The sequence below is a fragment of the Kogia breviceps genome, chromosome 5 (assembly GCF_026419965.1).
Source record: "Kogia breviceps isolate mKogBre1 chromosome 5, mKogBre1 haplotype 1, whole genome shotgun sequence".
Taxonomy (NCBI): Eukaryota; Metazoa; Chordata; class Mammalia; order Artiodactyla; family Physeteridae; genus Kogia; species Kogia breviceps.
Window position 1 is genome coordinate 124,824,407 of NC_081314.1, and position 13,698 is coordinate 124,838,104.

Genomic DNA, 13,698 nt, shown 5'->3' on the forward strand with positions numbered 1-13,698 from the left:
ACTGAAACCATTTCCACTAAGATCAGGAACAAGACAAGGTTGCCCACTCTCACCACTATTATTCAAAATAGTTTTGGAAGTTTTAGCCAGGGCAATCATAGAAGAAAAGGAAATAAAAGGAATCCAAATTGGAAAAGAAGAAGTAAAGCTGTCACTGTTTGCAGATGACATGATACTATACATAGAGAATCCTAAGGATGCTACCAGAAAACTATGAGAGCTAATCAATGAATTTGGTAAAGTAGCAGGATACAAAATTAATGCACAGAAATCTCTTGCATTCCTATACACTAAAGATGAACAATCTGAAAGAGAAACTAAGCAAACACTCCCATTTACCACTACAAAAAAACCCCAATAAAATATCTAGGAATAAACCTACCTAAGGAGACAAAGGACCTGTATGCAGAAAACTATAAGACACCGATGAAAGAAATTAAATACAATACAAGCAGATGGAGAGATATACCATGTTCTTGGATTGGAAGAATCAACATTGTGAAAATGACTCTACTACCCAAAGCAATCTACAGATTCAATGCAATCCCTATCAAACTACCATTGGCAGTTTTCACAGAACTAGAACAAAAAATTTCACAATTTGTATGGAAACACAAAAGACCCCGAATAGCCAAAGAAATCTTGAGAAAGAAAAAAGGAGCTGGAGGAATCAGGCTCTCTGAATTCAGAATATACTACAAAGCTACAGTAAGCAAAACAGTATGGTACTGGCACAAAAACAGAAATATAGATCAATGGAACAGGATAGAAAGCCTAGAGATAAACCCATGGACATATGGTCACCTTATCTTTGATAAAGGAAGCAAGAATATACAATGGAGAAGAGACAGCCTCTTCAATAAGTGGTGCTGGGAAAACTGGACAGCTACCTGTAAAAGTATGAAATTAGAACTCTCCCTAACACCACACAGAAAAATAAACTCAAAATGGGTCAAAGACCTAAATGTAAGGCCAGACACTATCAAACTCTTAGAGGAAAACATAGGCAGAAAACTCTATGACATAAATCACAGCAAGATCCTTTTTGACCCACCCCCCCTATAGAAACAGAGACAAAACCAAAAATAAACAAATGGGACCTAATGAAACTTAAAAGTTTTTTCACAGCAAATGAAACCATAAATAAGATGAAAAAACAACCCTCAGAATGGGAGAAAATATTTGCAAATGAAGCAACTGACAAAGGATTAATCTCCAAAATATACAAGTAGCTCATGAAGCTCAATATCAAAAAAAGAAACAACCTAATCCAAAAATGGGCAAAAGACCTAGATAGACATTTCTCCAAAGAAGATATACAGATTGCTAACAAACATATGAAAGGATGCTCAACATCACTAATCATTAGAGAAATGCAAATCAAAACCACAATGAGGTATCACCTCACAACGGTCAGAATGGCCATCATCAAAAATTCTGCAAACAATAAATGCCAGAGAGGGTGTGGAGCAAAGGGAAGCCTCTTTCACTGTTGGTGGGAATGTAAATTGATACAGCCACTATGGAGAACAGTATGAAGGTTCCTTAAAAAACTAAAAATAGAACTACCATTTGACCCAGCAATCCCACTACTGGGCATATACCCTGGGAAAACCATAATTCAAAGAGAGACATGTACCACAGTGTTCATTGCAGCACTATTTACAATAGCCAGGACATGGAAGCAACCTAAATGTCCATCGACAGATGAATGGATAAAGATGTGGCACATAAGTACAATGGAATACTACTCAGTCATAAAAAGAAATGACATTGAGTTATTTGTAGTGAGGTGGATCGACCTAGATTCTGTCATACAGAGCGAAGTAAGTCAGAAAGAGAAAAACAAATACTGTATGCTCACACATATATATGGAATCTAAAAAAAAAAAGGTTCTGAAGAACCTAGAGGCAGGATGGAAATAAAGATACAGACCTAGAGAATGGACTTGAGGACACGGGGAGGGGGAAGGGTAAGCTGGGACGAAGTGAGAGAGTGGCATGGACATATATACACTACCAAACATGAAATAGATAGCTAGTGGGAAGTAGCCACATAGCACAGGGAGATCACCTCAGTGTTTTGTGACCACCTAGAGGGGTGGGATAGAGAGGGTGGAAGGAAGGCGCAAGAGGGAGTGATATGGGGATGTATGTATATGTATAGCTGATTCACTTTGTTATACAGCAGAAACTAACACAAAATTGAAAAGCAATCATACTCCAATAAAGATGTTTTTAAAAAAATAGAAAGAAAACACTATATTAAAGCTTTACCCGTCGAATATATTTATAAGGTTTCCTAAAATACAGTTTGTTTAGGAAAGTGAGAATAAACTTAATTCTTTTCCTTAATTTCCAACTTGCAAAGTAGAAAATTGGAGCACCAGCACTCCCAGTGGTGACAAATGAGTTGTGTGTATTTTATGGAGGGACAGAGAAAGCCTCTCTGTGTTTGAGCATGACTGATATTTGTTTAAGGTTATGCCATCAATTGTAGACATTTTCTTTAAATGCTCAGAGTGGCGTGTTTGGGGCCTGTAGGCTCTCTTTGGCCTGGGTCTGGGGACTTCTGCCATACTCCATCAGTCTGGGAAAGCTTCCTCCCCTTCCAGCTGACAGAGCCCTGGGCCTTTGAATGGGGGATTGGAGATGGAAATCTGGCACTGGGGTGCTCACTGTTCCTGGGATGTCTTTGTATGTCAGCTTTATAGTCTATACTGGTACGAAATACACATTCAAAATAAAGTCATGATTCCAAAATAAATAAATAATTTAATTAATTAAATGAAATGGTAGGGCAGAGACTTTATGGGGGACTGATTTTAGAGGCTTCCCTTGCACCAGGATACTGGGGAGCCTCATGTAGCTATGGACAGGTTCTGTGGGAGGGACTGAGAACATGAGGGGCAGGTTGGGAGGCAGGAGAGGGAGACATTCCCGCTGCCGCTGGTTACCTGGGCTCAGGTAGGGGAGGATGTCTCTGCTCCTAGGATTGGTGGCAGCTCCTTAACTCTCAAGATGCTGGGCCAGGAGGGCATTATGTGCTTCAGAGGCCCTGTTTGATTATCAAAGGTCTTCTCACTTTCCCTTTTCCAGGTCAGAGGAATCAGTACTTTGGCCAAGTTGGACATAATGATAATTTCAGATGCTCTGACAGCACCCACTTCCACTGTCCCTTGGGACTCCCCCGCCCACTTTGACCTGTTCAGGGAGAAGGGGTAGGGTGAAATCTCCTCCCTGGTGTCCTGTCTCTGAGCTTCTTTCTCTAAGGACAAAGACTTGAGAATACAGAAGTCATAGCCAATGGTACTTAAATTTTATGAAGCAACTGAGAAATTTGCTAAAATTCAGATTCCTAGTTTCTAGCTCTGGAGATTCTAATTTGGAAGGTTGGCATGGGGCCCAAGAATCCATACTTTGTAATCACTGTTGGAATACTGAGCAATATACAATCCTTCTAGCTTTTCCATTCACCCAAAGCCAAGAAATGGGGGAAGAAAGCCTTCCGAGAAATCACTGCAGATGAAGAAAAGGGACTTAATTATATTTCAAAATATTCTTGTTTCAAAGCATCTGCATTCCAAAAAAGCAAGGAGAAGCTATAAGACAGAAGACAGGTGGGGATAGGAACAGGACATAATCCCATTGGATAGGCAGACCCCAACTCAGCTGAGACTAAAGATGGCAGAAATAGCTTACCTTTAGGTAGAGAAAATTGGCTGAATTTCTGCTACATTTCACCTTCGCCTGCTCTGTCCAGAGTGTTTTTCTCAGTAGCAAGGGAAAGAAAGGTACAGTTTGATAGGAAACAGAAAGACATGTTCCTGACTTCTGTAACCTCGAAGCTTAGCATACTCCTTGGCACACAGTAGATGCTCCACAGATGTTTCACTGGATGGGATGAACAAGAGTTGCCCTGCTCTATGTTGCTCTGTGCTGGGTTGTAAATAACTTCACTACTCTGAACATAAGACTGTCCATTTGTACAATGGAATTTTCATTGTGATGGGAAGTAAATGTGGTGAGACAATTAAGATAGAGCAACATAATATGCTAAAAGGAAAAAAATGATCAATGGGACCCCATACTATAAATTGAAATTTTTTTATGTTCTACCATTACTAATGGTGGCATAAAGCAACCTCAGCAAGTTTGCTTACTGCCAATCCCAATATTTAGCCACAGCACAGAGCTTTTGGTCTCTATTAATCATTCTCCAATGAATGGGAAAGGATTCCTGAGAGAATAGCCAACTCCTGTTTTTAAAGGCAAGTAAAAATTAAAATGCCCCTGAAATGTGGTGGTATTGTCAGAGAGCAAGAAAATTTTCAAGAATATCAGAGGTAATTTTTAAAGAATAAAGGAGCCACATTAAATGGGATAACACTAGCTAGCTTTAACAATTTAGGCATCATATAATAATCATAATAATTATCCTAGTTAATAAAATACAGTTAATGAAGGCCCATGAGTCCATAAAGAAACTCAAAAGAAAAAAAGCAAAGTGTGTAAAAGGCAGTTGTATTGTGAAAGGAGGGTGGACAGGGAGGATGTGTTCAATTATTAGTCTTTATTATGAGTAGGGACAAGATTGTCATACATGTGAGTATTTTTATGTCATTAAGTAGAAGCATGTTTTTAAAATAAAGGTATGCATTTATTTATTTAAGTGTAAAAAAGGAGAAGTAAATACAGGGAACCAGGATTAAGCCAAATAATCCTCAGCATTATTTGACCTGGTGGATTATTTCTAGAAATTTAAGGAATCACCTTTGGGCTCCTTTCTTCACTTGACTCCCAGCCAGGACTATCCACGCACTTGTGATTGTCCTTTTATTTCACTCTTTGATTTTCCTCAGTTTTTCTTTCCCAGCTCTTTCCTTCTCAAAAACCTAAGTATTTAGAATACTCTAGAATTCTGCCTTCCGCCTTCTTATCTTATTCATTAACAGTAATTCCATAGATGATCTCATCCAATGTCATGACTTTAAATACCAGAAATACGCTGAAAACTTCCAAATTTGTGTTTTAATTCTTGACTTCTCCTCTGAACTTTAGATTCACATACCTATGTGCCAGTTGGCCAGTAAATACCACTTGGACTCTGGTAGGAAGTCTCAAGTTTAATATATAGAAATCAGAACTTTTATTCCCCTTCCAGTCCTGTTTCTTCCCATTTTCCTCATCTCAATAAATGGTATCAACACTCATCCTGTTGCTCAAACCCAAATCCTTGGTTCTTCTCCATATCTATCTGTGATCACTAGCGAGTTTAGATAGCTCTAAGCATCTGAACTTACTAATGAGATCCAGACATTTGTCCAGCTTCCTCAGCCATAATCTTAGGGCCACCATTGTTTCTTTCTGACTGGTCCCCCCAATTTTATCCTTGCTCCTCTCAGCAGTCTAATCACCACACAGATGCCTGATTAGATAATGTCACTCTTCTGTCTTCCAAACTGTCTCACTTCCCATTTACCATGGCCAACTGAGTCCTCACCAGGGCTTAGGATCTGGTATTGCCTACATCTCCAATCTTGTTCCTAACCCACTGACAGTCACTTCCTGATCAACTGTGGTAGCTGGGCTTCTCAAGGTTTCTGTTTTTCTGCCCTAGCCTGTAATATAAGCATTATTAGGGCAAACACTTGGTTTGTCTGTAGAGCACAATTATCCCCAAAACTTAGAACAATGCTTGGCACAAGATAAGTGCTCAATGACTGAATAGATATGTGGAAAACAAGAAGCAATCCAGGAGCCAGAAAGATGGAGCACAACCAGTGGTCACACATAACAGCCAGGTAAAGAGAGGGGAGTTGTAAATACAGCCATCTCAGCACAAGTGGTTACACAAAATAAATAAGGAAAAAGAGGGCACAGTAATGTGATCCAAGATGATGAATTAGTTCTCAAAGTAGAACTAGCTTCAGAGATCTGATGCTGGAACTTCTAGGAAATAAAACTTCTGGGTAGACTAATAATTATAATAAGATATCTGCTAATAAGAAGTGTGTTAGTAAAAATAGTGTTAACAGAATAATGTCAAGGAAATGGGTTATATAATATGGGCTGTGGGTGACTTGAAGAATGCATAATTTTAAGGAGATGATGCCAGGTTGGAAATTGGTAAAACCTATGAGAAAGGCAAAAATCTAAAAGATTCTAGTGAAGCAGTAAGAAATTTTTAACTATCAAAAATATGAATAGTAACTCAAGCTTGAAATCCATTGGAAAAGGAGTCAAGATCTATGCCATAACCCAAAACCAAAAAGTCACTAATCTAATCTTGAAATCTCTACTCGCCTAGGAAAATGTTCTTCCTTTTTTGATCTGTAAAAATTACTATGATCTTGAAAATGTATTATAGTATTTCTGCAACCTAAGAAGATAATTTATTATTAGCTGATCTCCTAAAGCCGTAAAAATAGGTAGATAAATAGAGAAATTAACTAAACCCATGATGTTTATTTTTTAGAGCAGGTTTAAGTAGAAATGAAATAATTTTTAAAATATTACATTTGGGTAGATTCTGTATCCTAGACCTATTTAGTATGTTTGAGGCATTAAAAAGAATCCAAATTTTAAATTGTAATTGCACTATCAGTTAATTAAGCAATGTTATTTTACAGTCAATACTGTTTAAAAAGTTGGTTTTCAGAGTCTTATTAGTGCAGTTAAATTAATTTAGCACTAAATAAAGTATAAATAGTAGTCTGTATCTCTTGCCATACCCCCAAACACCTCATTATGAAATCATCTACGTCAGAAATGTTAACACCTATTTCAAGAAATAATTTTAATACAAAATGAGGTAATCCATATGGTGCATTTGGTCTTTTCTGAAGAGCAAGTTAAAGAATGGAAGATTGGCAAGAGGCTTCTCTATGGGTAATTTCAGATAGATATATGTCTATTCTATAGATATGATCCAGACGGTAAATCTATAAATGACCAGCCCACCCACCATGGAGACTGAATAGTGGTCCCTTTTGGGGTCCACTTTAGGGATGGTGATGACTGGGAAGGGGTATGAGAGGAATTTCCAGGTGATAGAAATGTTTTATGTCTTGAAAGGAGTGTGGGTTATACAGGCTGATGCATTTTCAAAACTCATCAAATTAGATACTTAAGATTATGCATTTTGCTATATATCAGTGGGGAAAAATGAAAACAAATATTAAACTCCAGTTGGTAAGTTTGCTTTACACAGTGGTATGGGTTCACAATTTTCAAACTATTTTTCCATTCTAAGCTTGAGCAAATCCATAGATATTTTGTGGACAGCACAAATAAGATAAGACCTACAAATACGGAAGGAAAAAAAACTAGGATGTATCCTGTGATATATTATTTGAATTAGAGCTATCCTTATGAGTTCATATTTGTATGTACAGAGCTATGTCCAGGATCTAGAAGCAGGACACACCAGCAGCTGCAAGGGCCATGGAAGATCTTGTTTTTTAAAATGTAGAAGGAACTAAAATAGCTAAATGGATTTGGGGTTTCTTATAGAAAGCTTGATTTGAGGGCAAAGGCAGGGACAGCACAAGACGAACCCGGAACATCTTATTTTGCCAGAAAGTAAAAAAGTTCTCAAAGAATGGGGATATATCAAGACCAACAAGGGAAAAAGCTTGAAGTGTTTCCCCAAATATAAGGACTTTCTATAAAATAACTTGCTTGTATTAAGAAAAATAACAAAGACAAGAAAGAAAGGCTGAGAAAGACAAAGGTAGTAAGGCTGATGGAAAGGCTATTCTAGATTAAAGATGAAAGAGGCATAGCAACTAAATGCAGTGCATTATCCTAAATTGGTTCTTGGGTGGAAAACATACAAACAAACTACAAATGTTAAAACAGGGTAAAGAGGCACAATGTCTAACCTACTATCAAATGATTCAGAAAATAAATATTTCTCCAAATTGGAGAGAATTAAAGAATGATAAGAACGTTTTCATAACATAAAATGTAAACAACTGGTGAATCTCGGTGAAGGTACACATGAGTTCCCGGTACTGTTATTTGCAATTTCTGTGCATGTTTGAAATTATATCAATATAAAAAGTTCAGAAAATAAATGTGCTGAATGTCTCATGGGTAAGACTTAGAGTCTTCTTTCACAGACCTTTCCTGAGCAGGAAACAATAGACATTTTATTGCACATTTCTATAATTCACAGTACGAAAGAGCATTGCAGCATCTTAATTTTGTCCTGACAATCACCCTAGGAGGTAGATATCCTGTGGACACCCTACAGATGAGGATCTTGAAACCCACAGATACTAAGTCACACAAAGTCAGTAGCATAAGTTGGATCAAAATATTCTCTGGTTTGAAGTCAACCTTGTCTTTAAATCACAGCAAATATCTCTTAAAACTTCACAAATATCTCTTTTAAGGTTGGAAAAGAAGACAAGTCAGTAGTAGAGAAACGGAACAGGCACTAGGAAGTTTAGTGACATCCAGGAATACTGAGGCTGAGCGGTCGGAAAGAGTGTGGACAATACGAATGCAGACAGAGAACTGTCTGATTAGACCACTGAACTCCCCACAGGTGAAAACTCCTGGAGCAGATTTACTTTGGGGTCAGGTCATTTGTGGAGTATAGTTTCAATAAGATTCTTGATCTGGGTTCTTCTTTTTATTAGGAAATTAAGCTTTTTTGCTGTATAAGTAGAGTTTTAAAAAGACAAATAAGACTCAGTATTAGCATACTGGTGAGAATATTTTTTGGATAAAACTATTTGAAATAATATCAGAAATTTTCTTGGTTAGAGACATAAAGAAAAAAGCAAGAAAACTTCAGGTAACTGGAAAAACAAGAAATAATACCACTGAGTGGCTAAGGAGAGTAAAATGCAAGGTTGGTGAGCAAAAATTTTTCATCACAATTCTATTACAGCTTATGTTTGTTTGCTTTTGTTCAAATTGAAACTGTGTGAAAAGACATTTTATGTCCTATATGACTAAACATGTGTTTATATTAGATGAAGCTGCTTTTCTATTTCCCTCATACATTCATGGTTTGAAAAGATGTTATTGGTATAATTGACCTATAGTAAGTACATCTGTAAGGTAGCTAATTGAAAGATGTCACTAATATCACTGCAAGCCTGGTTGACATTTAGACAGCATATGTTCTGCAACAACATCAAATGGATGAACTTACAAAATCTGAGGTTAATACAGGAGGTGGCTGTCTTACGAAGACCTACCTATGATGCAGCAGGAACCACTGAATTTCTAGCTAAAGATACCTTTTACTTGTAACACAGGATATAGGTTACCCACCTGTGGCATGCCTAAGGCATAGAGTATGTATAGGTAAAGGTTGAAGTCATGTTTAGCAGGGGGGTGGGAAAATTGGCTGCTATAGACATTTGTTATGATATGGCTGAAAGCAGATTAAAATATGATTATCAAGGGGCAGCAAAGTTAAGAAGGTGTAGTTTTGATATGGAAGAGGCTGTAGTTTAGTCACCTAGATATGGGGTGTAATGCATAGGCTCAGACAGCTTTAGATGTAGATGGGCAGTGCCTTCGACAGTCCTTCTGGAGCACAGGTAATTGGCCAAGCTGGGATGTAGCTGAGGGTCCTAATTTCCAGGTTCCCAGCCTTATGAGTTTGAGTTTACTCTCACTCTGGTATGATGGGTATTTCTGCATAGGCTCAGTCCTTTAATACTCCTTCTCCCTGGCCCTCCCTATCTCCCAAATAATTTTGACAGCCTCCTGTAGCTGACAGTTTGTCTCCATGCATCCAAGAACTTTCAATGCCTGTATTCGTACGGAGTTAGTCTTTTATCCTGATTAACTAAGGCTGCATCTTCCATTCTGAGCACACACACTTCTCTCAGATTCTGGATGCCAGAGGCTTATTCTAAACCTCACAGGTAAGGTCATTCCCTGGAGGCCTCTTGGGGCAGGAAATCACCCTTGTCAGGGCTTATGCATCTTTAGGAGGAAGCTACGTTTTTTCTAACTTTATTCATAAGTGTTGGAGTACAATTACCTAAAGAGGTGCCATCTTTCAGGCAGAAGAAGAAATTAACATGTTCTTGGGCCCAGGAATATTGATGTTTATTTCCAGGCCCTTCCACCCACTCTCATTTCTCCTGTGGCACTGCTTTAAGAATGGCTGCTCTAGGGCTTCCCTGGTGGCGCAGTGGTTGAGAATCCGCCTGCCGATGCAGGAGACACGGGTTCGTGCCCTGGTCCGGGAAGATCCCACATGCCACGGAGCAACTAAGCCCGTGAGCCATGGCCGCTAGGCCTGCGTGTCCGGAGCCTGTGCTCCGCAACGGGAGAGGCCACAACAGTGAGAGGCCCGCATACCGCAAAAAAAAAAAAAAAAAAAAGAATGGCTGCTCTAGAGGGAGAAGATAAATTCTAAAATTCAGCATGTATTCAGTCATATCAAAAAAAGAATTTGACATGGTTGATATTAGTTCTAAGTTTTAGTTACAGTTAGCATCAAAACAGATCTGACGAGAACTAAGGAAACATTTTTATGCTAATTCAGAGCAAAGTGCTTACACATGAATTTTAAAGGGCACACTTTTTAATTTGTAACTTGAAGGCTATCTATACATGCTTTTTTTGACATTGACACTTTGCTGACAATAAATATTGTCCTAATTGGCTGATAACCAGAGCAATTTATAGAGTGAAAACTAATTTTATACCTTAAAAAATGCTTACCTTGTAAATAGGTGGAAATTTCAATTTTTATGTATGTATGAAACATAATACTTGACCCAAGGGTCTAATGAAGAATAAATTTTAATTATACTTTCTCTATTTTTATACATGAGTTTAATGGGAAAATGATTGGAAAGTTTATAACGTTATAAACAGCAGGAACATTTCCCTGCCTGGAGGGTTTGGGGAGGCTGCCTGAAATGGTATGCACAGTGTCTGCTGGGGTCACCGTGTTGGGGAAGGGTCAGCTGTGATGTCACACTCACCCATACACGCAGTGCGCGGCCGACACCAGCCAGTCCCTGCTGACCAGAGAAGCCCCACAGAGCAGCTGGTTGTTATAATACACAGCAACGATCCAAGGCCAGGCTCCTTCTTGGGAATTGTTTCCTCCAACGATCCTTGGGCTAACTTCTTGAGCCACCCGTTTTTTTCCACATGCTATTAAGATAATTGAAGAAAGAGCTTCTAGTTAATTTTGGTGGATTTCCTCTGGTCACGAAAATTGAGTGGACCACTGCAAAATAACTTTAGGTGACATAGTGACTCTAAACAGAATGATTGTGATGACTGAATAAGAAAACCTGATGCCATTGCTTCTGCCACCATCTTCAGTAAAACCAAAAGACAGTCTTCATAATGTATGGAGATTCCTCACTGATGTGTTGCAATGGACACTCCCTGTAGATCACAACAACAGGCTAAGAAGACTTAAGTTTCAAAGTGACCTACAGGGTGATATTGGAGAGAACTGTATCCAGGCATGTTGACTGTTTTCATTGTTCCCACTGGAGGAAATCTCAGAAGCTTGAATGATGGAGGTATTATTACACAGAGAAGCTCAGGATGGTGTAATTTCAAGGCTTCATTACAGTACTCCCATAAGTATTAAGTGTACATTTAAAAAATTTTCACATATCACAGGGAAATTTAAAATTGACTCATAAAAAAATCATCTTTTTCAAGATTTCAAAGGACATGGAGATTTGTGAAGTATAATATCTTACTTCTTAAATGCCTTTTTAAAATTCTGCCACCTCTGTCTGTGTTATCTACTATTAATGAAATTTTGTGCACATCCTTTTGGGTGTATCGATAAATTTAAAAAAAGAAATAAACAGAATTTTTAACTGAAGGCCTGAAGGAGAACAGGAGGAAATATTTACTTACATTTATGGTTACATTGTAACAGAATCAGTGAATCTTCTAAGCACTGTTTACTGTAATAGAAGAACAACTGTATTTCAAAAATGGTGCACAACATTTTAAAGCAAAACATAGTGTAAGTTGTCCTCTTTTTTCTCTTTAGTAAAATGGGCTTTTAAATGTGTCATACATAAAATGCACAGCAGAAAATGCTCAAAGTCAAATAAAACTGAGTTCGTATCTTTAACTCTACTGCTTACTCTTCATGTGATTTTGGATAAGTTGCTCAATATCCCCAAGACTCAGTTTTAACATCCATAAAACAGGGGCAATAGTACTTTATTGGAGTTTTGTGAGACGTAAATAAATATTTGCAATGGAATTATTATTGTGCATTATACACAATGAATATTTGATGAACGGTAGCTACTGTTAGTTTCTGTGAACCAACCTTGGATTTCACCGTTCTATAATACAGAATATGCTTCAGTATTGCTAACGAGACAACTATTCAGGGCCCAAAACTGTGTGTGAGCCCATGTACTTTATTCAGGGAATTCAATGACCAATGAATCATGAGTCCTGCTTTCAAGGGAGGCAGACATGTAAATATAAAATAAAGTGCAGGCATAAATAATTAAAAACTCACTACCCATTTAAATATTTGGATACCAACTTTTTTCAAAGCCAAGAAATCTAAAGAAAAATTAAAACAAAGAAAAAATTGTAAATGTGTTATACTTACTAACCACTAGAGATCAGTATAACACAAGGAATTAAGTACTTGCCCACACCTTTTCCTGATGGCAGCTACTGTAGCTATCGTTTGCATTAAAACACACATACACACATATAATTTTAATGGTTTCTATTTCCATATTTAACAACACCTATGGTGCATGTTTTTTAGGTGCTTGAAATTTTAGGGAAGAACAAGTCAAAAAACACAAAACATGACCCAAGATGCATATGAGATCATTAAGTACAATAAAACAACTCAGTGTGTCTGGAACATACATGATAAGGATTATTTGAAATTATATGCATTCATGTTGTCTGACAAATCCCCGAGAGCAGACATAGCCAATTGAAATATAAGTAAATATACATTTTATTAATAAGCAATGTGCATGTAGGTATATCTTTCTATATATAGATATATCAATATGCATTTGTAATTCCCCAAAGAAGAAGTCTCAGTTAACGCTTCTTCTGTTATCCACCCAATGGTTAGGAGAGAAGTCGTTTTTAGGATGTGCCCCAGCATACTGTCAAGTTTCATTCAAACTTTCTACATCTACAATATCCATCAATGAAAATTCATATTCAAAATGGCTCATCATTTTTAGGGGTTAAACAATATTTAAGACTCTGTGGTCTGTAAAAAATGGATGAATTTCTTTTCAGCAAGCACAGAAAAGTTTTTGTTAACTTAATGGTTACCAGAGAATTAAACTGAGCTTAACACCTCATTCTTCAAGTGTTTCGGTTAATCAAAATTTTCATGCACAAACATACAGGTAGGGTCTCAGTATATAGCAGTAAGTTGCTTCACTTCTGATCAGAGTGAGCAGTGAGTACATTTGTCCAGGTACGTTATAGAGATTAGAGAAAACTAGAATAACTTTCCTGGACTTCAGTCCTGGAGTCAGAATTAGGTCAGCCCTCTGTATGGGGAAAAACGTCAATGCCATGATCCTGTGTCTTGCTTTCAGCCCAGTGGGACAATATTGGGATACAAATGGATGGGTTTGTATCTACTGTGTTGACAGAATGAACTGATTTCTCTCCCTATATATGCCCAACAAGTGGCCTTTTTTCTTTCTTTTTCCTTTCCAGATCTGTTAT

The 13,698-nt window shown here is 37.6% G+C and overlaps 1 protein-coding gene across 2 annotated transcripts in view; it reads right to left on the reverse strand.

The window, feature by feature from the left end:
- Positions 1–13,698, reverse strand: part of TMPRSS15 (transmembrane serine protease 15) — a 148,886-nt gene that overhangs the window by 15,524 nt on the left and 119,664 nt on the right. For both annotated transcript variants that reach the window (XM_059063874.1, XM_059063873.2), the window contains 2 exons: positions 11,875–11,924; positions 10,971–11,145 (listed from right to left, as the gene is read on the reverse strand). In XM_059063874.1, the coding sequence (XP_058919857.1) occupies positions 10,971–11,145; positions 11,875–11,924 (225 nt within the window). The remainder of the gene's footprint in view (positions 1–10,970; positions 11,146–11,874; positions 11,925–13,698) is intronic.